Here is a 27,705-nt window from a genome sequence, read left to right as displayed (position 1 = left end):
GGACCTTTGAGAGACCCCGAACTGGCAGACCCCGAACGGGCCTGCCACAGACTTCTTGGCTGTTAATGCTAATCAGCTTTCACTGAATTAATGCGCTAAGCCAGTAAGCTTAGATCTAAAAAATGACAGGGAATTTTTGCTTAAATTATATAAACGTGAGAAAGCAGAATTGCGTGAATGTTGACTTTTCTTGTTAGTTTACTGTTGGCTTTCTGATGTGTGCTTATCATGCTGTTTTCCATGTAGTAAATGGTATGGTTTTTACGTGGTTAAACCGAGTAGGACGAGCGAAGGCAGTTCAGCCAACACCGCCTCAAACGCAACCGCATGAAAGGACACGGCACGAGTAGCGCGCTTCCATAGCCGCCGCGTGGTTGCTCGCGTGATTCCGACGCCTATGGCTCTCGCACGTCGGGAACGGGGATGGCGGAGCGCGACTGCGACGTGGTGTCGGCGGGAGTATCGCACAAGTGGGGGCCCTAGTAGTGCAAACGGTGATGGCGCAAACCCCAAACATAGCAATATCTTGCTCAGGGTTACCCTGCTGCCTCTTCACGGCCAGCGCTGCTATGTGCAACGCGCTGCGTGCGCATCTCCTATAAGCAAGGAGCCGTTTTAAGGCCCACAAAGCATGAAGTTTGCTTGCCATGTCTAGTAGGTCGCTCCAGTTGTTGATGTGTATGAGCGCCCGCCACCAGTTTCGGTTGCAAGTGGCGAAGATGGACGGGTGGTGCTCTTTGGCCAGCGGTCCGTCCACAACCAGCGGGACGAGCAGCCACACGCCGATCACGAACATGAGCGGCGCTGTCAACCTGGAAAACAATCAGGCGCCAGCCTCGACGCTTCAGTCGACCCTTCTGCACTTACTGTGTGCGTTGTTTGAAAGCTATCTTTTCGCTTGTAGGTTCGAAGCCATCGAAACATACCGCAGTGAACTTGACTCACGGGAGCGGATGATAGAAACTTATTGTTACTGGTGAGACGTATTTGAAGCCGTAATGACAGCAGTCATTTCACGGGAGAGCATCGCGCGATTGGCTGTCACGTAAGGGCTGATCAGTTACGATAGCGGACGGAAGAGTAGCACGACCCCGACGCTAAATTACACCTTGTCACGTGCTTGGGCAGGAGGCTCTGCAAGTACGGATTCTGGCGCATTATAAAGGTGCCGAAAAAGAAAAAAAAAACAAGAGAATAAATTAAAGAAACAAAAAGATGAAATAAAGAAACAAATATTTAGGTCTAAGACTATCACCGTTGTAGCGGAGAGCTAGTAGTCACGAAGGACATGGAAGCTGCATGCAAGACACAGCAGAATAAGTAATAGCAGGAGACGGGGGCGAAGCAAATATTAGAACTGCAAAATCAGCGGATCAAACTAATAAAATCTGTAAGAGCAACGCAATGTGCATTCACGAATCACATTTGTTCGTGCTCTAGCCGCGATTTTAAAAATGACAAGCGGAAGAGTCGCGCGATAATCACTGCGCCGCTGGTAATGGTTAACCGTAGTCGCATCATTGCCACGTGATAAAAGAGAATGCACGCCGCGATAGGGCTGCACCTTCGCCAATGGTAAGTTTTCTTCTTTCCTGTTTTTTGAGTCATGTCTGCTTTTCGAAATCCCGGTGCCGGAAAGCCTAACACGGCTCGTCACCGGCCGCCGCTGCCTTCGAACGAGCCTAGCCGGAATGTATTTTGTAACGAGCAACCAGTGAGTCACAATATTTACCTGATGTATCTTCTCACTAGCAGCAAGGTAACCGGCAGCCAGAGGCTTCCTTTTCTTTTCCTCAAGTGCCTGGCGATGTTGAAGCTCAGCAAGAATCCGCTGGAAATGTTCCAAGAGGAATAAAAAAGAAACCAAAACGGGAATTACCACGAGTGCGTGCTTTTGCCGGAGCAGTACACACGCATCTTCCGCTAACGAACAACGCATCTATGAAGTCACGCGGTCTAGGAAACCACATTAGATACGCTGGCAAGATATAAGCGATTAAAGATTGTTCGTTCCCGGCTGTTATTGCGGCCACCGTGACATGCGCGGTCCTGTCTTCCTCTGAAAAAATCATTACTGTGCTTTGCAGGCATTGGCACTGACCTGCAGTGTGCATTCAGAAAATAAGAGAGGACACTTAGGCTTTGCCTTAAGGGTATAGCAAGATGGCTTTGATGGGTTAACGCCCATATATGAGGAATTGGTCATTATCGAATTTACACTCATAGATCATCGATTATTCATAGCATATAGTGGTGCGAAGTAACAGCTGAGTGTGGCGCTCTCCCTTTTACTTTATGGCCCTCATCTAAGCGCTTCCATCGTAGGGAAGTCCATACGCACACTGCCCCAGTGTGACAGCGCTTCGATTATAGTCCCAAGAAGTTCAGGGAAAACGTTTTTGTCGCCAACTACTAGTCGTGCGACCATAAAATATACATGAAGCAATACGTACGCCATTGAAATGCAATAGAATCGGAAAATGAGCTATACGGCGATGTACTTCACAATACTGTACCTGAAGAAACAACTGTAGCGGTGACACCATATGCAGTAATTCTGGATAAAAGCTTTTCTGAGCTGGAAACCGTTTATGAAAGCAGTTTTTTCATATAATGTAAGATTGCGATATAACAATCAATATATCCGCATATCACCCCGTGGCAGTCATGAAATTTTTTTTTCTATTAATGTTTTTACTTTCGTCAAAAGCGTTCCCCATTGGTTTTCTGTGGCTGTCTTAACGGTTCGATGAGATCGATGGATACATTACAAAAGAAAGATTATGCTGCATATCAGAAGAAATAACTAGAACCTTCAATATTTCCATAACAACGTCTTATAATTTTTTTCAATTTCCAAGATTCTTGCCCCAGAATGTTGGACATGAGACAAGAGAACAGGACAGGCGCATACCTGAAATGCGCCATGTGAACGTGCTAATCATCTCATACCCCTGTCAAGCGCGCAAAATAAAGTACACTTACGAAGAGTGTCACTTGCTAAAAGTCCACTCTAGCACAGCTATCTAGCGCCGCCATCTTGTGCATTGTCAAAATTCTGGATAGTCTTTGCTTGTCTTGGCTCTTTCTGCTATTTTAATTTTTTTTTATTCTTAAAAACTGTTTAAGGTAGTTTTATTTGCGCTATTACGTCAAACAATAAATTTTTAAAATCTTTTTTTCCCTCGCCCTCTTCAAATATTTTGCTCATTTTCTGTCTCATTATTTTCCTACGAGTGCACTTTGCTTTCCCGCTTAGCACCGCGTAGCCTTAAGTATCACTCCAGATGCCGAAGCGCACTCGCCGTAAGTGCACTCAGCTTGAGCGCTTGACAGGGGTATAAGTAACTATTCGCGCAAAGAAGCGGTTAAAGTTGCAGGCTTAGAGGCACGGAATAGGCTCGGAAATGTCGGCTCCTGGTGCTCAACCACCGTAGATATCTTTTTTGGAGAACGACACTCGAGAACGGCTAGCACTTCCGCTGCCGCTTTAGCCTCTCAAACGATCCACAATAGCCATTATGAAGGTCTTAGCGGCTGTGATGTGTGAACACCATTACCTCATAAAGAGGAAGGTCTGGACAGAAGGGTACGCATTTCCGACGAGGCACCAGATGAAGTTCTTCCCAAAGCGCACGATGCGCAGCAGCTCGCCCACGGCCGTCGGTTCGATGGTCAGGTAGCTGTGGCCCAGAATCACCCAACTGGCGCTGAGGAACCGTAGGCCGTGTAGGAACCGCAGCCGCCAGGCGTCACTACCACGCTCGGCGCGCACGTTCAGGAGCTTCTCCGTGTTGGCCACCGCGCTGAACGACAGAACCACTTTGAAGAAGGTTCCTGCGTGCCCACACCAGTGTCACAGGTCAGTCACTGGCAGGATCCATAAGCTGCCAGAGCGCCACGGCGGTTCGCCGAAGAGTTCAGCTTACTCGTCAGCTTGGGTACGTGGGTTTCATTCCAGAGAGCACGCCGGTCATAATGCGCGAGGTAAGCACGGTGCGTGTTCCAGGATACGTACTTATACTGCAATAATCAGTTATGAACGCTCAAAATGCGGCATAAAACCTACTCACTTGTTCCTTTGACTCGTTTGTGGGACTAGACTCGCAAATACTTGCAGTTCTTAAGTTCGGACCGTGAGCGATCGATGCATCGGCTGTCGCCTCCTTTTGGTATAGTTGCTCAGCCTCGGGTGAGAACCGACGCATTACAAAGACTACTTATGCGCACTATCGATGTAAAATGCAACGGGGAGGAACGAAATTAAGCGATAATGCGCTTAACGGATAATCACCGCATTTTGTGACGTGACATCTATGGATAGTCACTTGTAAATCCTGCCATAAGTAAGACTCTACATGTCATCATGCGTGCTGCTAAGGTAAGCGCACAGACACGAAGAGCGTGCGTTATGGCTCAGATCTGCTCGTATTTAAAATCACAGTATAGCTTGCCGCTCCTGAAGCTACATTTCCCGGACAAACAGCACAGAAGAGCAAGAAACACTAACCTTTTGCAAGAGAAACGAAATGCAAAATGTTACGTAAACGTGAACAAACTATAGTGTAGGCTAGTGTCGAAAAATTTCGTCCTTTTCCGACTCTTGTTAAGATCAACATGCTATACAAGAGCCAACAATGCCGCTTAATTCTTGAGAAGCTCTCTTCCTTAATGGCGCAGCGTAAATTTACTTGTGGAGCTGAAAACGCTGTTGAAAATTACTTGAGCGCGCAGTGAGAAAAAAATGGCTATCAAGAATCAGCAAAGAGGGGCAACCTGCATTTAGCGTCACCCTTAGAGCATGAGCTTCCGCGAGCCTTGAAAGCTTAACGCTGCTGCTATAATAGTACGATCTCGGTGGGATCACGCCGTAAGTTCGTTGTAAGGCTGCGACTCCGTTCCAAGACAGCGTTAAGTGTGTCCAGTCACGGCATGTGCTGAGGTGTGGATGCTGTGCTGCATTGGAAAGTTTGAACTCCTCCAAAAAAATGCACAGAGTTGCTCGCTTACCGTATTCTCGCTCTAGACGACTAGACAGAGCATAACGAGAAACTCTTGTGCGAGGACGCTCATGCATCCTGCAATGTCATGCTATGAATCAAAAGTGAAGCGTCACCAACGCGGACAGGGGATACTTCTGCCGCAGGGCTTCCCGCATTACGCAGTATGGCGTAAACGTTGCCAATTTTTGTCCATGAAATATGTGGGCAAACACTTGTGCACGTTTTCGGGCAGCGCGTTTGCGGTCAGCGTCCCTTCCGCGTGGTCCGTGTGTGCAACCCGCCACATCTTTATGTGCAGTGGGTTGCAGCGAGTTATGTACAGCGTGAATTGCAATGAAAGGTAAATCAGTGCGCTTCAAAAGAGCCGGCGCTAGACGGCGGAACCATGAGTTACGGCCATCAGCAACTGGGCAACAAATGTTTTCAGCGCTGATAGCAGCGTCAGATGTACAGAGTGAATGAGAGTGGTACATTTACAGGTGTCCTCTGAAGTTCGTGAGAAAGAAACGCGTCGGGTGTATTACGTGCATGAGTCATAGCTCTTACCTGAACCGCCTATACCGAAATCGCATGGCTGCGGCGGCCGCGTAAAAATACGAAACACGTTCGTGTGGTGTCCGATGTCAGCGCATGTCAAAGAAACCCATGCAGAAGGTCGAATTCGCTACGGTGCCTTTCTTATTTTCTTCATACAGTCCCTTCTTCATCTGTCCTCGCTTTCGAATCAGTTGGAATGGAAAGGGGGGGGGGGGGGGGGGGGGGGGGTAACGTCTCAAAGTGATGCAGGCTATGAGGGACGCCATAGTGAAGGGCTTCGGAAATTTCGACCACCTGGGGTTCTTTAACATGCACTGACACCGCACAGCACAATGCCTCTACCATTTCGCCTCCATTGAAATTCAACCGCTGCGGCAGGGATCGAACCCGCGTCTTTCGAGTCGGCAGCCGAAATCCGTAACCACTGAGCCACCGCGGCGGGTGCTTAGGAATGAGAGGGGACAAAGACGCACTTACAGACAGATAAGGACAGACAGGCAACTCATATTCTACCGTTATGTCTGCGCAGTATTTACCAGAGCTTTTTAAGTGAACCTCGTGCGGCTCACTTTTCTCACAGTAGATGCATTGGTCCCCGGCGCAGCGTTGATTTCATTTTATGCTGTTTAACGAACCCTCATTTTCAAGTTGCTGTGTAAGAACACGAGTAGTGAAGTCACTTGTCAGAGAATGCAACAGGCAGTTGTTTACAGAAAGTGAAATAAAAGGAAAAATGTATGGTTCGTTCAGAATTTGTTTGTGCAACGGAAAAACAATTCGTGGATATTTTTAACGAAGCAGCGTCAATGCGAGGAATCTCTGTGTGTACATGGTCTAGTTGCGTTTGAATGCTGATGTCGCAGCCGTCTGCGCATTGCTTTTCTACCCATTTAACACGAACGCTGAAGTGTCACGTCGTTGCACGGCAAATCTCTGCATCCGAGCACTACACCCAGAAAACCAACGACGTCTTTTCCTCCGCACTAACGTTTCCAGAACATCTAAACCTTATGTATATCGACTGAGTTCGAACGCAGGCCAAACAGCGCAGTCGGTTTGTACAGCAACACGTTCAGAATGCGAACACCAACACACGATGACATGTACAACTTCGTCAACTTCAGGCCCACGCTACTTTCACATCTTGCTGACATAGTTTTAACGAAGATGATTCTCACCGGGACTATGCCCACAATGCAACACTGCGGATACCGAGCGTCGCCTCGTTTGGGACGGGCGAGTACTCCAGCCCTACTGGCAATAAATAACAGGCCCTGCAGGCTTGAAGACTGATTTTACCCTCAAGATTTGCTTCCGCCCGTGCGCAAGGCAATTTCGGAATGCTTATTGTTTGGTTCTGAGCATCATCTAATGTTAACACCATACTCTTTAAGTCGGCACTCCCCTCCACCCCTGTTTAATCCATCCCTTCCTCGCCGTAGTTATCAAGCTAGGACAGAAGGTGGCCGTTTATCTCAAAGCTAATTAAGGGGTTGCACCTGCCAAGCAAGCGTCTATTCGACGTCGACAGCACGCTATGTCTTCCTCAAGTAAAATGAGAGCGATAGAGGTAGTGCAGTATTGAATGGTTACAGTTGTGCCTGTTGACGACCTGGGTAGCGAATTGGCCCGCGTCTTGTCTATCCCCATTACTCATGTGAGTAGTGAAACAGACGCGAGTGGAGGGCAGCGCGTAACAGGTGAGACAAATTATAAATAAATGCAGAATAGCATTTTGCTGTGGCGCGAGGTATCGAAGAGAGCTTATTCTAGACTGTATTCAAAAGCTATGATGGCAACAGATCAGTTAAAAAAAAATCTATGACACATGCTTTATATTACGCGGCTGTTGAAGTTTACTTATACTATAGTCGAAACGTAGGTCAGGAGCGCTGGTGTTCAAGTACTGTCTCGAAAGACTACAACAAAGAGATTAATATACTTCTGAAAAACCTTTCAAAAAGTTGAGCGATTCTTCCGTCAGAAGAAAACGCTTCCTTCCTCTGCTGTACAACGTGGATAGAATGACCTCTCTACAGGTCGCTTTTTAGCGCATACCTTCTTTTTTTTTCCTGTATCTTTCTTGGGCGGCTCCAGCGAGCCAATGTGAGCACTCACCAATGTTGTTGAGGTCGTGTCCAGCTTCCTTGCCGTATTTGCGCAGGTAGATATCCGTGAGCGAGCCGACGATTACGAAAGATATGCACGAGGCCATGAAATACCTGCGCGCGCAACCGGGAAGAGAGAGACGATGGATGACCGCCGTTCCGCATCGCTCAAGCCTTTCGTTCGGCGCGAAGGCTATGCGAGACTTACATGAGGGCTTTCTCCGTAGCGCTCAGCGGCGTCTTTTCCTTAATCACGCATCCTTTGACGGTGGCGTCAAAGCCGTGTTGGTTAACCACTGCGAAGAAGCCGTGCAAGGTAGATATAAGTTCATTCATAGCAGGAAAGCTGAAACCTGTTATGTAAACACATGCACTGACTTGTGCTAAGGTGTGTCATTTTTACCTACAGAACGCGTGCTACTAGACCGGTTATTTGCAATGGCGAGGATAATATGTGTCTACAAAACAAGCTGTATCCTCCTGATATCTCGGCAAAAGTTCCGTTTGTCAGCGCTAGTTAAAATATATAGCCGAAGCTTGAATGTTTACATGAACGTGAGCAAAACTTTGTGCATCCGTTGGTCCACGGTTCCTTTTCTGTGACATTTCTCTGTGCTCCGTACAACGTATTTCAGTGCCTTCATAAACTTGCAGCAGAGCTTTGTGACGCATATTTAGTTATTATACACACACTGGAGTGCACACATTTAGGTAAAAATCACAAACAGTCCCACAGTGAAGCGCGAGAAGCTTGGAAGTTGTTGAATGCCAACAGCGCAAACGACGCAGACAAAGTAGAAGAAAACACAGGACAAGCGCTGTCCTGTGTTTATATGACAGTGAGGTTGCATACCTTGATGCCACGTAGAAACATGGGTTGTGTTTACTAGCTGATAAGTTGGCCACTTTTTCTATAAAATGTACTACTTTCCTTGACAGCGCTTGTCCTGTGTTTTCTTCTACTTTGTCTGCGTCGTTTGCGCTGTTGGCATTCAATATGTACCACCAACTCGCCCGTTTGGCTATAGTGTTGGAAGTTGTGGCTACTCGCGAATTTCGAAAAATGGTTTCAAGTGGTTTGACGTCCCAAAGCGACTCAGACTATGAGGAACGTCGTAGTGGAGGACTCCGCGGATAATTTCGAAGATCAGGAGTTCTTTAACGTGCACTGACATCGCACAGTACACGGGCCTCTAGAACTTCGCTTCCATCGAAATTCGGCCGCCGCGACCGGGATCCAGCCCGCGTCTTTCGGGGCAGCAGCCGAGCACCATAACCACTGAGCCCCCGTGGCGGCTATTAATTTAGGAAATTGCTGATAGCTAATTCAGACAAACAAACCAACTTGGAAGGCGTCTCAAAGCGCCCCTATTGGTGCACAAATCTTGAAAAGGAGGCTATTAGGAAGCGCAGTGACTACTCACTTATTTCCAATGGCACTTTGGCTGCAGAAGGGATGGTTGTTGTTTTTTTTTAAGGGCTGTTAAACACACACGAGCATATAATGTATGCGCGCTCTGACGGGGGAATATATATGACCTCCAAGCGTATACCCTTTTTTGTTTCAAGAAAATTAAGTAAGGAAGACTTTGTCGGCAATACAAGCCATGACTACAAGTTCTTACTTCGTATTAAAAAAAAACAGATGAAATAACATAAAGCACACAAAATGAATAACGTACTACAAAAGGGTTGAACAGATAATGCGTGCGGACAAGATCCGTCGAGGGTTCAAGACACTCATTTTGCACTCCGAACATTCTTCGGGGCAGTATAAAAGAGATAAATGAGAGTCGCATGTACGCATTCAAGGTACTTTGAGCGTCAAATGAAAGGCGATCAACTGCGATCAACTGCGATCAATAGCGATCAATAGGCGATCAATAGCGCGAACTGCAAAACCGGAAGATGTTAGACTCGAGAGGCAGACTACTAAATCAGTTGATTTTCGCATCGAAGGCGAAAAGACCGCTCTTTTTAGGCGTTATTAGGCCACGCAAGTAATTCCTCTCCAGCCGCTAATATTTTTGATTGTGCTCGCGTTTCAGTTGTTCTGTTCGCGTTCCATTTGGCGCGGATGAAACACTCTGACGCGGTGTGAAGCTGATTTCTCAAAAAATAACCGACTCCGATGAAGTCGCTTTAACGCAGTTTTTATTTTTACAAAAAGGGCGAACTAAATGCATGCGTTCAGCTATCCTCCGGGTACCATCAGGCTGGTGCGACTTCCAGCCAGCGTCCAACGATCCCTCGCCTCTAATTTCCTAACTTCCTAACAACCTTCACAGTAAGAATAGCGAGATATTAGCTGGATAAAAAACTGTCGACAGTTTCTGGGCCATCGAGTTGATCCGAGGTATTCGATTTGGGGTTCCACATAACTCAGACTAGCAGCACAAAATTGACAAAATGCTAATTTTTGCTGTACCGACGACATACCGTTATCTGGAGTCTTAGCGACACTAACAAAGTTTTTATTTTCTCCTTTGAATGCGTACATTGTCTACCATATTTTATGTACCGATTTCTTCTTTTCACTCCTTCATAATTTCGGCATTGAAGGACTGAATCGCTATTTCTACTGGAAAGTGAGCAAAAATCACACCAGGAAAGGATGACTGGTCTGGTTGGACTGGAACGAGAGCTATCACTCACATATTTATTGCATCTGCGCATTTAGAAAGTTTGTTGCTGTTCTGCACATAATCGCAAAATCAGATGGATGACACGAACAGAACAGTTTATACCGTGGTCTTGGACTTTCCTTCTTTTTTCGTATCATTTCATGGTTACTTAGCTTGGTGTGAGCTTACATAAAGCAGTTACCGGAAATAAAGCAACCAGTCCATAACTCGAAGAAGAAAGAAGGTTGTGATCGTCTTTCGTCTCTGTTTTCTATACCCTAAAATAATGTATGTTGGTTTCTGATCGACCTCAGAAAGGTCAGGCTTTCACGTCACACGAAGCCAGCTCAGAATCAACTGTTTGTTGAGCTCTGTGGCAGCTTATTCCGTGGTAGAATGTAGGTAGCCATTACAATACAGCGCAGACGAACTTTCTTTCATTACTTCTGCCACGTAACCTTCAACACTTAATGACAGAGTGCGAGCCGTGATGAATCTTCCTGACATTTTATGGATAGCTCACCTTTACACAACTTACCGCCTTTCATGAGCGAGCGCGCCACGGTATGAACGTCTTCATTTAAGAAATTTGGTCAGCCTTAAATATGCTTATATGTGTACCGACTAAGGTAGGCTGCCATTTTTATTGATGTAAGCACCTCTTTGAGCTAATATTATAAAAAAAATGTACATTGTATATTTCAAAATAAAAAATACCTGGTCACATTATTTATTTCCTACTGCTTCGCGTATATTACCAAAAATGTACATTGTGTATTTAGAAATAAAATATACCAGGTGGCATTATTTATTTCCTACTGATTCGCATGTAGATCCGTCGAAATCCTTTACACTTTATCGAATATTACAATGCTTCCATTCTTTCTAAAGCTCTTCCTAAATTTCAGAGTACTCAGCTGCAGATATTCGTTGACATTAATAATGTAAGTTATTTAGTAAGTTATTTAGTAAGTTTAATGGCGGAAAAGCAACTAAGACTATGATGCTCCTAAATAAAGCAAGATGCGTTCAGTTAATGGGCACGTAGGACCGCTTCAGTCAGTTATTTTCAGGCCGCCGCGGTGGCTCAGTGGTTATGGTGCTCGGCTGCTGGCCCGAAAGACGCGGGTTCGATCTCAACCATGGCGATTAAATTTCTATGAAGGAGAAATTCTAGAGGCCCGTGTAGTGTGCGATGTTAGTGCACGTTAAAGAACCCCAGGTGGTCAAAATTTCCGGAGCCCTCCACCACGGCGTCTCTCATAGCCTCAGTCGCTTTGGGACGTTAACCCCCATAAACCAACCAACCATTCAGTTATTGTCCTCAGTAAATATCGATTCCATGGGTCTTTCTCGTTGTGTTGGTTTTTTTCCGGCAGCAAAAGGCGATTTATTGCTTCGTACATTGGATTAAAAAATTTCCCCTGTGCTCGATTCAAACTCGTGACGTCGGGGCCAAAAAAAAAAAAAAAAACTCCTTGGTCACCGTTTGGGGAGTGAGTAGCGCTTTAACCTAGCCTGAAGGATCTGCGGACAAAAAATTGCATCGACGCGCTCAGTTTGCTTGGGAAAACAGCTGGTGGTGGCAGCACCAGTATTTCGTTTTTTGACCCTTCCTTACTTATAAGAAGCTCCGTTTTCAGATAAAGTAGCACATTTGCCGCTAGAACACGGTAATCCATCTATACAGCCCAATTTCAGTTCATCCTCAGTGTCCCAATAAGTAAGAACCATCCATCAGAACCCACAAGCAGGCTTCTTCATGAGAATATCATCACAGGGTGCTCTGTGAAAAAGGTCGCTTTCCGGATTTCGGGATATAGATGAAACTATCCCCTGTAACATCTAAATAATAGCATAGGCTGACAGGAAAAAATTCGATACAGAAATGCGGGTGACTACCTGGAAGCGCGCATACGCAACAGTGCATTTTGTATGCGATGCTCCTGAATATATAAGGTGTACATACTTGTATAGTGTGCTTATGTGTCCATCTTGATCACAGTGGTTTTGCCAAGACTGCCATTTTATGGACTAATAATTGTTTTTGATTTTTTAAACCTGTTTTTTTTTTTAAATTTTATACGTTCAGTGGTTTGCCAACACAGCAATGACCTGTGAAGTGCTCAATAAATCAAGTAAAGAGCTTTATGAGTACAAAAATTACAACTTCAAAGACTAAAATTTTCAGCTTCAAACACCGATGTAGTCATTTCAAGGACTGGGGTACTAACTTCCCGCAAAAGATGCAATACAGGACGCACAACACTATGATGTGACAAAGAAAAAATCCTCCTAGACTTTTTCCCATCCCACAGAGAAAAGACATTCTAGCTTTAGTTTTATCGCACCAAAGCCAATCTACAGCCCTTTAAAAAGCACGTGCTGCCTCACATGACTAGTACATGTGACGGGTCTGGCGTTACTTGTGTTGCTTGGCAAACTATGCATACAGCGCACGGATTTATTTCCAACTATTCAGCATACATAGGCAAATACGCGCCGAAGCAACGCTCAGAGCTGTGTGATGGTTGCTGTATTAATTTTTCTGTAATTTTAGGAATGTGAAAAGTGCTGCAAGTGCCTACCAGAAAAATCTGAGGTAGCTGATTTGGTAGCAGAAAGAACCTAACCGCAAGCTAAGAAAAATGCACTGGCCGGTACATGATAGCAGTATTCGATCTGGAGACCCGCATGCAAACGCCTTCCGCCTATATTTGAGGTGTGGAGGGCCGCAGCAAGTCGCGAAGGAAATTGTTAAATGACCATGCTAAGCACCTTAGTACTTCTTTGTGTCAAAATGAGGGATAGAAAATGGTACCATCTAATTTTATGATCTGCTCTGACATTAACTTTCTGCCACCCAAATAATCTGCATCCTGCTAAAACACTCAGCCGTGCATTCAAACATACCAATCACTGCCGGACATGTGAATGCACGCAAATACGCGCCTTACTTAAAAAGAACACTTTGATTGTAGAGCTAGCTATCCAGCCTTATCGTTCTGTACACACTGCAATGTTTAGCAAATTGTTCACAAGTAGCGCTGCTGGTGCAAACCCAGCAACACGCATGCACACGGAACAAGTATCTTGCGTTCAGTCACTCCTTAAAACACTACTCGAGAAGTTTCGCAGCAAACTTATCAGCGCGAGCTAAAAGACCGTAACGATGCTAGAACACGTTTTCGCGGCTCCTAGCACCTTCATTGAAAGCTTCATGGAAAGTGAACACGCTAAAAATAGAAAGCATTCGATATTGCGCGTCTACCTAACCTTGGAATACCTTTTCTTTCGCAGCCTCTGGTAAAAAAAAAATATTAGCTCCATGTAAGTGAAATTCGCCTTTTATAGTCTTTAAAATCAGACGGGCAAAACGCAATACGCCCGCGTACTTACGCGATCCGATGAGGAACTGAAACTCGCGCGCTGAGCACGCCGAAGGAAAACAGACCCCGAGGCGGAGGCCGTGTGCCATGTCGTTGTACATGAATCTGAAGAAGTCCAGCTTTGCCTGTAAACAAAAGTTGACGCACCGAATAAGTTCACATACTCGCATAAAATCACATACTCTCAAGGAAAAACATTCAATACAAAACGTGACAAAGCGGATATTTCTGCTCTGGCCTGAGTTGTCTCTGGTGCAGAATGAAGGCCTTGCAGGCGCAGTCTCACACTGTGCCTTTATTAAAATGTGGATGATCCTTTTATCGAAGCAAAATCTATGGTATTTAGAGTAATTACATTTTTACAGCGTAGCTGGCAGCTTACTGGATAAACTTGTTGAAATAAACAGAATATTATTATTATTATTATTATTATTATTATTATTATTATTATTATTATTATTATTATTATTATTATTATTATTATTATTATTATTATTATTATTATTATTATTATTATTATTATTATTATTATTATTATTATTATTATTACTACTACTACTACTACTACTACTACTACTACATTATGCAGCGTGGGGTACCAACACTGAGAGATATTTCAATATGCTCTATTCAAGGATGGACTAACATTGGACACAAACTGATGTCAGTAAAAGCGCATAAACATTAGTGCCAACCTGTTCAATGAAAACTTTCGTTATTTTTCGCTAATTTATTAGGGCATATTCGGAGCAATATTTCGTGCATTAAATTTCGTGACGCTAAAAGTACAGTAGCAGAAATGAAGTCGGCGTGACAGCCACAGACTTCCCGCATGAATCAACGCTGGGGAAATAAGTGTTTACGCGAATGTATGCACCCAAGGACAGCAAGCAAAAAGAAAAACCAAACAGCACAGAAAGTAGTAGATTTTTCTCAGGAAGTAAACAGGGGTGTCGGAACCCGTGAGTTTTCTTCTGAAATAAGTGGCCAGTCCCGAACACCACAAAAAGTGTCTTAATTAAAACAAGGCAGATAAAAAAATACCAAAGACACAGGCTGAATGCTACGGATCCCAACAATAGACCACCACCGTGCGCGCTACGTCATACACTCCTACTGCAAAATATTGCTGTATTGAAGACTGCCACAAAGGATTATTTCGGGTGGTATATACATTGAGGTGGAAGTACTGAACCCTCGTGCAACACCAACATGTCTTTGACCAAGTACATGCAAATGATTTTTTTTTATTTTCTTTTGCTAGCTGTGTTCACTGAATTTTTATCGTATCTTTGTGTTCATTGGTTTTAGCCTATTTAGACTTGTTAACTTGCCTGCACTATGCCTCCCCTATTCCTCAGTAGGTTCTTGGACTGCTTGTCAATTTTTTTTTGTTTTTACAGGAGATATCTTTTGGTGCGAAATACGCAAATCCATCTCTTACTATCTCCGTACTGCAATGAACGAAGTATCGCAGAACAAATAAAACTCGACGGAGTTCCTTAGTCTGCTGCTTCTTCGCACGCTTGTGCCCAGGCACAGACTTCACATAACGTGTACCTGGCTCCACTGTCGTCGTTCGCGCACCATTAAACTCGCACTGCAGTCGCTTCCTTCGGTAGATTGCGGCGACTCTGCCAAGAAAGAAATACAAAGAGTGTAGGCACGATCCTGTGAGGCACACAACCTGGAGTGCCCTATGCCAGACGCCCTGGCAGAAGTACCATTGCCTGCAACAAAGTGCTAAGCTAGGGCAGTTAACGCGAGCAGAAATTGCCAGCTTCCCTGTTTGGCTTGAACATGCTTGAACCGGACACGACCGCCTCCTCTTGCGTAATCTATGTCTCATCTTATTGATGCCTTCTCTTGTGTCAGCTTAACCTGCGCAGCGTTTAGAGAGCACTCCTTGGTAAGTATACAGCTGCATTTAGGGCAAGCCTGAATACTTTTCGCAACCGCATTCATGTGAAGACCTCTGCATTTCAGTTTCCGTTTTGAGGCTCCCCACAACCACCAGCTTCGTACAAAGAATTTTGTTCTTTTTCTTTGATTGCGAAATATTATAGGTAAAAAGAATCGCCAAAGTGAGCTGCAAGGCACAAGGTGTGGTCTAACATATGTTTTTTTTTATTTCGGATTACTTTAAATTACTTTCCCCCTTCGTCACTGACTACGGCGGCACCAAGCGCCCGCTATCACCACGATCTTCCAGGCGGCGCCGGGGACGATAAGATTAGGTAGAAACCGAAAGAAAAAATTATCTTTATAGTATATGGCCTTTGGTGAAAGAAACGGGAAATAACTGCTCGTCCAGACTTGTTATTGGGCATGGCCTTCCGAGGTTGCAGCGCTATGAGAGACCGAAGAGCCAAGAGGGGAACACTCACGCCATCGTAGACTTCGTCGTGGAGCCGGCGCACAATCTTCTCGAAGAAGGGCAGCCGGCGTGGCTGAAGGTACAGCGTGCAATACTGGCCCGAGAAGTGGACGCCACCGTCGGCATCGCGCGCCGCCGTGGACAGGCACTGGTCGTAGGTGCCCAGGTCGTTGAACGTCCCCGAAATGAGACCCCCCGGTGGGCGAGAGTTGGCGTCCAGCACTGCGCACAAAACAATAAATCTCAGTACCTGCGGCATGCGTCTGGCGGGTTCCGTGCCCTGCGATGAGAGTTTTTGTTCTGTCAAGTTTTGTTGATCGCTTGTTGTTCCTGGTGGCCCCAGTATAAATGCCCGCGTCTTTGTATATGTACCGACTATTTCACCTTGCTAACTTCGTGATTGGGGAAGACGAGACGCAAGGCACGCGAAGAGATTTCGGCTCTCGCAGCGACCACCGGTCGCAGTGGAACAGCGTTCGAGGTACGTCTAAGATGCATGTCTAGTCAGTAGAAATTCAGCTCCTGCGTGCGAAAGCGGGTGGGCTTCGAACGGTTTAACTAGAGGAGAGAAATGAGGCATCGACGTAATAATCAGGTTCATTGTAAGGAACAAGGAATGGAATAGTGTGCGATGGCAATCATTGCTGCACCCAGCGGCGCAGGTCGCTTGTTTGGTTCGGTTAGGTCCAAATTACCGCTTCGAAAAGAGCGAAATATAACCTTCTATGAAGTATTGGCGAAATGTAACAACATTCAGATGTTCTATACTGCTGCCATCACCGTCTCACCCATTCACCCACCAAACTCTGTCCTCCAGAAGCACAACCCACCAGCCACCCCCCACACACAGCCGTCCTCGGCCCACCTCCCTTTCCGACCTCCACTCCCCACAAAAATTATGCCGCGTAGGTGAAGCCTCGGCTTAGAGTAAACGCAATCAGTAGAGTAAAAGCATCAATTTAATCATCAAAGGTAAATCTAACTGCCATCGCAGTTTTCTCGTATCCAGTTTGATGATCGACCTGACAATATTTTTCCCAATTTCTGATCTCGTTATTTCGAAAACATACCCAGCAAATTTGGACGAAAGCAATTTTCAAGAGGAAAGAGTTTATGGAGGCAATTTTTTCATATATTGTAAAATTTCATTATAACAATCAATATATCCGCAGATATCCCGCCGGCAGCTATGCTTTCTTTTGTTATTAAGATTTTAGATATCGTCAAAAACGTACCTCGTTGGTTTGCTATGGCAGTTTTAACTGCTCGATGCAAGCGATGGAAAGACTGCAATAGAAGGATTTTGCAAGTATCGGAAGAATCAACCATTATTTTCATTATTTACGAAACAGAACCTTAGAATATTCTAATATAATAAAAAATTTTCTCCAAGAATGCTGAACATGTGAAAATACTATACGACCATTGCCCATCTCCAGTTCACGCAAGCAGAGCAGTGTGCGTGCACGAGCGCCTCAGTGTAAAGGAAGGTAAAAGTTCTCGGTATTCACTTTTACCAGGGGTGACAAAACTATGGGCGATAACTGTATCGATTCCTCAACCGCCCGTCTTCCTCTGCACTTCCATGACACTGAACTGGAGTATCGGTGATGGCGGTTTCACCTGGTGACTTTTTTATACGCTCATACTAATGGTGGGAAAATTGAGACAGTTGGTACATAATATTTGTGTCGTGAACAGTCGACCGTAATTCATTACCTAAAAACGCAAGGCTACTCCCGCTGGTGGTGGGCCCTCTCAAGGGCAATGGTTGTGTACAGCTGTAGCCCACATGACCCAGGCTCCTTTGAATTGCCTGACATCGCAAGACTGACTTCAGTTGCAAGTTGCGACGTACAACTCCTATAACTACGTTAAATACGGATGCCATACACTCCACATATTCTTCCTGATACAAGAATCACTGTAAGTCGCGCAGCAATATGGGTTCGATTAGCCAAGCCCTCGAAGCCTTTCGCACGCGTCACCTATGCTATCTACTCTAGCTTTTAGTGCGCTAGTGACCCATAGGGGAGGGGAGCAACCATGAAGACAAGTGAGAATCAGCCTGAGAAAAAAATGGCAGACGCTCAGATAGTCCGATGCGATGAACTGAGAAAGCGGAATGCGCTTTTAGGGTGCTGGTTTTCCGTCCGATGCTTCTCTGTTCGGTGCTTTTCCATATACTTTCCCCTTTTGCCGCAACCCGTTCCCTTAAAGTTGCATCAAATAATTTCGCTTTGCTTTGGCTGGGCTTATGGCCCACTAAATATTTTTCATTCGTTTACATTTGTTGCATTATGCACATTTTGCTTTACTTGGCGTGCCGCTTTGGGTCAGGCGATGGCGCGCCCTAGCTCCGTTATACCCTCGATTTCGGCGGCACTTGCCATCTCTCCACACTCTCTACTCATTTGTCGGCGTCCCTGCGCCCGCCTCTCCGCCTCCGTCGGTGCAAATTTTCTCTCTCGCCTGCCGTTGGGAGACAGCTCTCGAACTCGGCTCATTGCAGACCCCGGAGGCTTCACGAGGTAGTCATGCAGAGACACACGCCGGCATTTCCACCTAATGACACTCACACTGCTCACACATTAAGAGATGCCTTATAGGACCGCTTGAAGACATGTCTCCCGGCTCATATTGCTCTGTAGAATAGTTTGTCGGGAGGGGCCCCGCGTTTGTATCGAGAGGAGCTAGTGGACTTGTTGAGGCTACTATTAAGCACAGGCTGATAAGGCAAGGAGGCGACGATGGAATGTGAATGGCCTAAGTATCATTCATGGCTTCTTAATCCCTCGGAATGAATTTCGTGCAAGCGCTCTAAGACGAATCCTCGCGAAGACTTCTGTAGAAGACTCAGGGCTTGGGCTCATTTAAACATGACCCCGACTGGCGGTCAAACACTTTCATGCGCCAGTGATGAGCCGGTTCACATTATGAAGGGTTGCAGCGCTGCCAGAATGGTAGCCGCCATGCCTCGTGACAAAGACGTGTGCAATACATCGGAATAAATTGGCATATTAGAATTTTTGGTTCAACAATCTTTGAAAAGGGTACCAATGCCACATTTCTCGTACACAGTTTGCAAGAGCGGTTCTTATAATGGTTTCAATGTAGCCTAATGCTTCCATGTGTATTTCACGGCAGATATCAAACCCATGCGGTCAGGAAGGACCGCTCACGCAGGAATTTTCTCGGGAAGTGTGTGGCGAAGGAAAATTTTGACCTCGTATTGTCATCAAAACTCTCCAGTGAAGCAGCAAGATCACATCATTACGTAATTATTCCTTTGTCTTAATAATATAAGCAAATACACCATGTGGCATGACACCACAAACCACGCTGGAATCAGTGGCAACAAGGGAGCTGAGGAATGTTCCGCAGCAGCCCGTAATGCTAAAATACAGCAAATACATATACCACATAATGATATCATTCAATTTGTACAGAGAAAACTCAGAGCCAAATGGCAGCCCACGTGGGAAGTAAACAACGAACTACCTATAGACAAGAGCTTGTCCAAAAATTCTGGACAAGTGTATTTTTCAATGCACAGCTGTTTATGAACGCAATTTTTTTATGTCGTAAAATTCCACTGTAACAATCAATATTGCCGCAGATCCGCCCTAGGCAGACTTGCATTTGTTTTGCTATTAACGCTTTTGCTGTCGTCAAAAGCATTCTTTATTGGTTTTCTAACTTGTCGATGCAAGGGATGGACTAACTTTAAAAGAAAGATCTAGCTACCCATCGGAACAATGAACACTTACCTTCAGTATTTCCATAAGAGTACCTTACAAAATTCCACAGTTGCCCCGCAATTAAAATTATGTTTAAGGATCCTGTGCTTCCAAAGCTTCATCGAAATAATTTTATGCCGCTTTTCGCATCAGACACTCGCTTAACACACCACTTCATTCTCGTAAAACAAGATGAACCTACGAGTGAATTTTGCGAAGAGCTTGTCAACACAAGCCACCTTTTATTTTCTAGTACGAAACTTGAGAAACTAAGGAAAAAGCATTTTCCGTTGTTTTTCGATCGACACATACCATTTCATTAATAGTTTACTCTGCGGATAAAATTGACTCTTCGATATTTTCCGTGTTGTTTCGTTCTAAAAAGAAGCAACGGTTCTAAACCAGTTACAAATTTTATAAAACCTTTTCACTTCCTCCCGTCAAACAGACAAATTAAACCTTGCGTTTGGTGCATGATGATGGCCTTAGATGCCTAAGTGCCATCAAACCCAACACTAAACAACTCTTAGGTCTAAACAACTCTTAGGTGAAAAAGCTCTTGTTCATTTGTCCTATGATTTCAGGTTTTTAAAAGAAGCAAATCTATTTTTAAAAAGTATATATTAGATAAATTATAGTTAAATAGAAAAACAAACGCACTTTTTAACCTCATGCTTGGCGCATGGTAGCCTCAGATACTTTGTACGATAAACTCAACACAACACAACTTCATACCATCTCCTTGCTGTGCAGGCCCCTTGAGCTGCGAACAGTTGCATCTACTGTCGCTGAATTCTGACCGTAATGACTAAACAGAGCGGAGTTTATGCGAACGTACTCTAATGATCAATGCCGTGCTTGCAGATCACGTGAACAGAGAATTATACAGCCCCCAAGAAGAGGGCAGAGGCATGCTCCCAGTTCTTGTGGGTGATGCTCCGAGACACATGTTTAAAAAGGGAGCGTAGCATTCAAAGCACTAAGCCGGCCACAGCACCGTTCACTGCTGCGCTCCCTCTGCTCTAACATTTCCTTCTTTCTCCCTCCCTTCATCCTGCTGTCCCTCATGAATGCCTGCAATTAACTGTCAAACGCAGATGCTCTCCCTCGTTACCACTCACACAGTACACTAAATCTCGCGGGGACAGTATCTCCCTCAGCGTTCTCACGGCTAAGCGTACAGTGACAATAACCTAACTCCCTGGGCATAGCCTGCAGGTTACGCCTCCTACTCTCTACCGAGTTTGCATGACGCCGCGGCCGCCAGACTGGCCCGCCTAGACCGCGCCCCACTTTCCCTACCACGTACTCTTTGCGCCAGCTGGTCCATTACATCCGTAATGTATATTTACCTATACCCTAAGAGCTGTACTTTGAAGGCAAAAAGAAATTCATTTTCTCTCTTTCCCTCTGTCTCAGGCTCACCGTGCTCTCGTCGTAGGACTTTCCCTCTGTGCTGCTCTACCTGCCACGCTCCCTCTGACCATCCACGGAGCACGCAACCTGCGCATACCTCCCACGTGGGTCACACGGGGGGCCCCCCTCCTCCCCAGGTCACGTAGCTCACTCGGCTGCGTGTACGCCGGCAGCTTTCGAAGCTTGTCGGAACTCCTGTACACAGGCTGTTGCCTGCGAAATGGAACGAAATTACGCCAGCGGTGGCGTCGTATTGTTTGTATAACTGGTGAGGGGTAGAAAATAGCACACAAAAGCATGAGTCCACATTGCATCAGAGCTCTGACTCTTTATGGCCTTCGGTGGCAGCATCGTTGTAACCGAGAAATTATCTGTGTGATGGAAATTCCAGCATTTACCTTATCAGTACTTTTCTTGGAACATTTAAGCTGATCTGTTTCTATATATTCGCATCTATCTTCTGGGTACATCAACCACCATGGAGATAGCCTTTATTTTGTCACTAGCCAGTTTTAATTCAGTCCCGCGAACGGTAACTCAGTGAGCGGTCTACAGCGCAGAAAATTAAGCTCATGTATAAGTGAAACTGTAGTTTCCCGCCTATGGTATTGCTTTTCAGGGTAAAATGAAATCGTTCTACTCGCGTAGATTTATCTTTCTGGTGTTATGAAAAGCAAAGAGGCTTTCCAGAGCTTATAAAGTACGTAAGGACCTTGGAACTTTGTCTCCGTATACGCTATGTCATCGGTTGCTCACTTCGCTGAAATGTGTTGCTGCTTAGCCCAAATTTTGCTTCTTCTGGCCTCATATAAACCAGGGAAATTGCCGAAGTCAGACAGTAAGTGCAATTTGTAAACAATGAAGACCATATGGAAAAAATTGTTACGTGGTGATTTGATATGAGTTAGCGATTGCTGAGAGCGTCAGCTATCCCCTCGTTGGTCAACGTGATAGTTAGTTCACCTGGATGGCCCAGTCTATAACGCACCGATTTTACATACTGATCTCCATTCGAAACCAGCCCCGACGTTTTGAACCACAATTCGACCGCCAGTCAAAGAATACAAAAACCTCATAGCAATGCCAGGCAAATGTCAAACATGAGACGAAGCTCGAAACATGCACACCGTCCCAATTAGGCCTTTTAATAATGAGCCATATGAAGGCTTCGAGTGAGATGGTTGTTGCAGGCTGGCTTTTTTTCTGTTTAGTTTCCCTTTTTTAGACACACATATACAGCAGCCACTTTCTCCGCCTATTGCGCTAATAGTCCAGAGCTCATCAAAGCTGAGAAACGAACGTATGCATCGTATTGAGCGAGAAAGCAAACAAATGGCTGCTCCGGTGGCAAATTACCTCCGAGCGGCATGCATGGGGGTACCACTAGCGATTCGAATAGCGCGCGGCGTCAGCGGGCGTTCATTCCGCCATCGCTCTGCAGCGCAGCGCAGTTTGATTCGCTCTGGGCCGCGGACAAATCTCGCTGCTTTTCCTCTTACGTGCTCGGACGCTTTCTGGCAGTCCGCGGCTCGTTACAATCCGGCGTGGAGCCACCGTGGCGGAGGCGGCGGCGGGTAGCCGTCATTCCCCGCTCGTTTCCTCAAAAGCACTCCGCGGGCTTCGCTTTCTGGCGTTTGTCAAGTTAATTTTAGCGGGGAGGAAGTTCTGGGGGGCTCAGAGACCCGTCCTGGCGCCGGCTCGCACCGGATGCAGATTACGGAAGTTATGTGGGCGCCTCTAAAGCGAGGAAGTCTGGACGGGCCACGAGGGAAGACAAAAAAAAAACGAAAAACAAAGCAGAGTCGGAACCAAGAGAAAAGAGCGGGCGAGAAACGACGCGTCAGGGAGGTTACGAGGAACCCTGCGCAAACGGCGACTAAGCTGAGATAGCGATATTTGCCTGTTTGTTCCGTATCTGGCTTTGCTTACGTAAGCTTGCGTGTTTACTGTCCTGCTTTGGCGGTCAAGAGGAACTTACGCCGACGGAACCCGTTTGCGCAACAGTCGGTGTTCGGGAACGGAATTTCGTCGTCTCCGGCTCGCGCTGGCGAAAGTATGAGGATACGGCCGATATAAACGGAAAAATAGAAAGTAGCGGCCTGCCTATCACCCCGACTGGATGAACGGTCGTTCCTCTTCCGAGTTGGTAAAGGGCACCAAACGCTAATGCGCATCGACGTATACTCTCCTAACAAGCGGAAAAATTTTCTCGCTAAATGCACTGTTACACACCCCAATGTTGTTCATGTGTACATCTAGCCGCATTATCTGAGCGAGCGAATGAAAACACGTTCCGAGTGCAGTTCAGTGAAAGTTCGCGCAATAGTTTGAGGTGACTTGGACTGCGCCTGACGTGGTTACGAAGCCGTTATTTGCCATTTCTCGGGATGGCGAGAATCAGTTTAATGGTCGCACACACTCGGGGAATGCAGGCCAAACGTATGATCGAGTCAAACAATGCAGTGTTTCTGAAGCAGTGGGTTTGATAAAATGTGTCACCGACGATCTCTTCACAACGGAAGGTGCTGCCGAGCATGTAACGAACGATAAATGAATGACATATCATTCTAAAAATTAACTAACAGAAAGTGTAAACCACCGAAGCGTCAGAACATTCGCGCTTTCATCAGGGCTGTATTGGTTATTCCTACGACTGACGATATCGTACGTTTCAAAGATCGTTCTCAACCAGAGCCATTTACACAACGAAGGCGAATCAGGCACGCGTGAAAAGCAAGTCGCGCTTCTTATTGTCGGAGGGTTTCTTTTCTGATTTGGAGTTCACTGGGAAATAAGTAAAAAAAATTCAAGACAACAGTTCTCGATCTCCACTCAGCAGCCGCACTTCTAAAGCGTCCAAGAACCCGCGTAGTGGCGAGCTCCTCGAGTCGACGAATTCGCGGCGCCGTCGTTCTCCGAGCCCATACACGCCCGCGCTGTAGGGAAGCCGTGCAACAGAGGATGCCGTTGGGGTGACTTCCTAAGCGCGCGCCGTATTCGTTGTTTCCGGGGAGCTTTGCGCACGTAGGAAGCCACTGGCTCACGCCCGGCGTCCTTCAGACGGCGCTTGGGTAATCCGTTGTCGAAGAGGGTCACAGCTCACAGAGGTCGCCTGGGACGCCATGCGTAACGGCGCGAGGTGCCCGACGCAGCGGAAAAAGTCCCCGTCGTGGCCATCGCGCGCTGTCATGCCACGCAGCGTTGCATCAGCCGCCGCGCAGACCAGACGGTTTATGCACCGCCTTCTTCGTCTACGCCCCTTGCACTGCCTCAGGCAGGAATTCTTTTCTCACTTTTGTTCGAGCCGCACAGCCGTAAACGACGATCACGTCGAGCAAATGAACCCAGCCAGTCGCATAAAACAGCTGTCTATAGCCGCGGCAGGGATGGCCCTCGCCAGCTCCGCGTCAGGGCGTAAGCGGCGGGCCTGTCGGCCGTTTTCCGTCTCGGAAGAACGGAAGGACTTGATCCGCCACTGCGATGTCGATAAAGTATATAGCCCTGCGTCTCGGGTTATTTTGGAACTTCCTCCACGGACATGTGCTCCTCGAGCCAGAGATAGAGCGCGCAAGTAACACGTGCTTCAGAGCTGACGCGGTAGATTGCGAGCTGCGCGCGCGGCCGATCGCCGCCGAGCGCGCCAGTCCCCCTGCGGACGCCTGTTGCCTCCACGCGTGTACGAGCACCGCGCCTGCAGCGTTCGCCTCCAGCGGTGCCGTTGTGAACGGGGGAGCTTTTGCGGTGCACTTTTCACGAGCAAGCGCTTGCCGCGGCTTCCGGCGGCATGAGATTTAGAGGTTGTGGGTTCTCGTACGTACGGCAGGACTTGAACAAACCACGAATTCACGTTCGAAAACAGTGGTCGGGGCTATTTCGTCTCATTCCCCACTCTGTAGCCTTTCCCTGGCTCCTACTACAAAGCGAGAAAATCCGCCTTACTGTAGTTCCGGATATCAATATACGTGCTAACGTTTTCAGTATTCTGCATTCAAGGCTCTTCGAGTGATGGCCAGTGACTGGCCATGTGCCGGTAGCAGCGCCAGTGCGCCTTGTTTTGAAGGTTCGCTTATGAGCGTTGCCGGTTCACGCTGACTTTGCCGAATATGAGTGACCTGCGACAAAGAATCAATGCTGTCGCCAGAGGCATCGTAAGCAAACTGATTTACTTCGATCGCAGATAGTTTGGTGCCTTCCATAGAAATGCTTTCTTTTTCTTTTATTTTTTCAAGAGAGCTCTACGCTGGAAGCTGCACTCGATAACCGACGGATCCGGTTACTGGCATTTGCACAGCTTCTGATGAGTGTCTCAACCCCGAGGGGAAAAAAAACAGCTTTTTCGTGCTGGCTATACGATCATTACTACGTAGCCGTTACCAAAACCTCGCTAGCATTCCTACAAAAAAAAACATAAAATTTAAATTAACCGGATGCAATTTTACATTTTGAATGCGTTGAAGAGCCCAAGCTAATTTAGTGAAGATGTGCAGAGCAAAGTAAAAACTGTTGTTGCTGGAAACAGCGGTAATAAAACAAGCTCATCACACCCCTTACCGCTGACGTGAATGAGAAGGCGGCGGCTGAACTTGACCAAAAGCTTAAGAGCGTGCCTTTACAGGAGTCCCAAACGGTGAACACAACCTGTGAATAACAACTGTACAAAGAATACCTTACAACGCTCGGTCAGCCCCGCACAGAGACAGGTTATGTCACCGTGCACTCAGTGCCGGAGAGTGCATCTCCTGCGGACCAAGAATGAAGCATTGTGTCGTCACCGCTGTCTTAAATGCATTCATTGTTCAAGAGAGAATTGAAGGATGCACCACTCCCGGAAGACAAGGGACGTAGCCTCCAGCGAACAACGCGCAACAGATGAAGCAATTTGTATACACTGACCCCTTTCTTCCGCGCCCAAGATCACCGGATAACGGGGCCTTGAACCGCGGATGCACTGCTTTCCTCGCGGCCTGAGGACCACTGCAGCTGGCGGGCTAGGCGTAGTGGTCTCCTTTTGGCACCACTTTATCCTGGCGTCCGAGAGAGGACTGCCATTGAGGAAAGCTTGCCCGCACAGGCGCCAGCGCGATACCGACATTGACCGCTGGCGGCCCACACAGCGCCGGTCCCGGACCGGGAAGCTGCGCGCTTGGCAGTCCCTGGGCTGGCGCCATCGATGTTGCATAACAGGTGGCGCATATCCCTTAGGACGCGGAGGAAAGATGCAAAGCTCGCCGCTATAAGGAAGAGCACCGTCCCAGTCGGCGTCGATCCGGTGCGCGCGGTCGTTGTGGCGCCTCCAGCGAGCGCTAGGTGGCACCGTTGCATTCGATATTCATTGCAGTGGCATGATTGGAGAGGTGAATCCTATTTTTCGCACTGCTGCAAAAGGCTATCGTAATCACTGGTTTTAGAGCGGTTGCCTGATAATTCAAATTCACCAATTGTCAGTAAACGACCATAATACGGCCGTTGAATATAATTTATAAAGTTTATCTTCCAAAAAGTACGAAAAAAAACTTGTCAGTGAAGCATAACTGGTAAAGTTTGTTTCTGCCATTCCAAGCAAATCTTTCCGTGAGTTTCTGGCTAATTCCGGGCTCCATTCGCGCAAAGAAAGAATTGATCAGATCGTTGGCTAGCGAGAGAACGCAATCACTGAGGAGTAATTCATTTTCCACACCCGTGATTGCACAGTCCCGACTTTCACAACACCCTGCTCTCTTTGTAAGAAAGAATATTGATAGAAAAGAGGTCTACCACTTATTACGAGCATGGAATCCTGCGATAGCTTTCTCCCAAGTATGTTCGAAAAATGTTTCTATCCTATTCCTTTTTTTTATCCGACAATTTTTTTCCCGACCTAAATGTTCTAGATAGACAACACGTCCGACATCAGGCGCAGTGACGGGCAAACTTTCAAGAAACCGGCACAGTATGAAGAGGTACGACGGCAACACACAACCTCGAGTCCCCGACACGCTCACCACGGACACTGCAGCTGTCGCAAGGCAGCTGCAGTGTGCGTGGTCTCGCGAAGGCTGCCCTCAATCTGGTGCTGTTCGTACAGCCACGGCACACATTGCGAAGGACACAGTGGAGTCTTCAGGGCTCCAAGAATACGCATCTACAAGGCGGCAAGCGAAGCACGCACCGCGAGCTGCCCACACTTACGCCTGAGAGCCCAGGGCTCAAACTTGCGCATTCCCAGGAGCAGCCGGAAGAGGGCTGCCGAGCAGTCGCCGGTCACGTTGGAGCCGGAGCCCAAGGCCGTCATGCGAGGCAGCGACTCGTGGATAAGCCGGTCCATGAGGGCGCGGAGGCGGCCCTCCACGTCCGGTGCGTCATCGGACACTGTGGTGGCGCCGGCCAGCGGCGCTTCGTCGGCCACGGCGCGGGACACTTGCGGTGGCGTCGTAGCTGTCGCCGCAGCGACGAGGCATAGGCAGGCCGCGAGCGTCGTGCGGGTCCACATTGCGGGTAGCGCCCAGCTGGTAGCCAGGCACGCTCGCGATGC

The 27,705-nt window shown here is 46.9% G+C and overlaps 1 protein-coding gene across 1 annotated transcript; it reads right to left on the bottom strand.

The window, feature by feature from the left end:
- Positions 1-99: 99 nt before the first annotated feature.
- On the bottom strand, positions 100-27,663 carry LOC149353652 (nose resistant to fluoxetine protein 6-like). The gene is made up of 8 exons (XM_089575843.1): positions 27,363-27,663; positions 16,049-16,260; positions 13,672-13,786; positions 7,857-7,944; positions 7,659-7,762; positions 3,561-3,837; positions 1,733-1,831; positions 100-812 (listed from the first exon to the last, which is right to left on the bottom strand). The coding sequence occupies exons 1-8, from the start codon at positions 27,661-27,663 to the stop codon at positions 314-316; spliced, it is 1,695 nt and encodes a 564-aa protein (XP_089431969.1). The 3' UTR covers positions 100-313.
- Between the last annotated feature and the right edge of the window lie 42 nt (positions 27,664-27,705).

The sequence above is a fragment of the Amblyomma mixtum genome, chromosome 3 (genome assembly GCF_055824585.1).
Source record: "Amblyomma mixtum isolate Tamu chromosome 3, ASM5582458v1, whole genome shotgun sequence".
Taxonomy (NCBI): domain Eukaryota; kingdom Metazoa; phylum Arthropoda; class Arachnida; order Ixodida; family Ixodidae; genus Amblyomma; species Amblyomma mixtum.
The sequence above is the reverse complement of the archived record's forward strand: the minus strand, read 5'-3'. Positions and strand labels throughout refer to the sequence as shown.

Excerpts from the sequence above, each read along its gene's own strand:
- LOC149353652 (XM_089575843.1), bottom strand. The coding sequence starts at position 27,663 with ATGTGGACCCGCACGACGCTCGCGGCCTGCCTATGCCTCGTCGCTGCG. Across the intron at positions 16,261-27,362 it reads TGAGCCCTGGGCTCTCAGGC|TGCTGGACGCCAACTCTCGC; the intron begins GTAAGTGTGGGC and ends TTTTGTGCGCAG. Across the intron at positions 3,838-7,658 it reads ACACGACCTCAACAACATTG|GAACCTTCTTCAAAGTGGTT; the intron begins GTGAGTGCTCAC and ends GTGGGCACGCAG.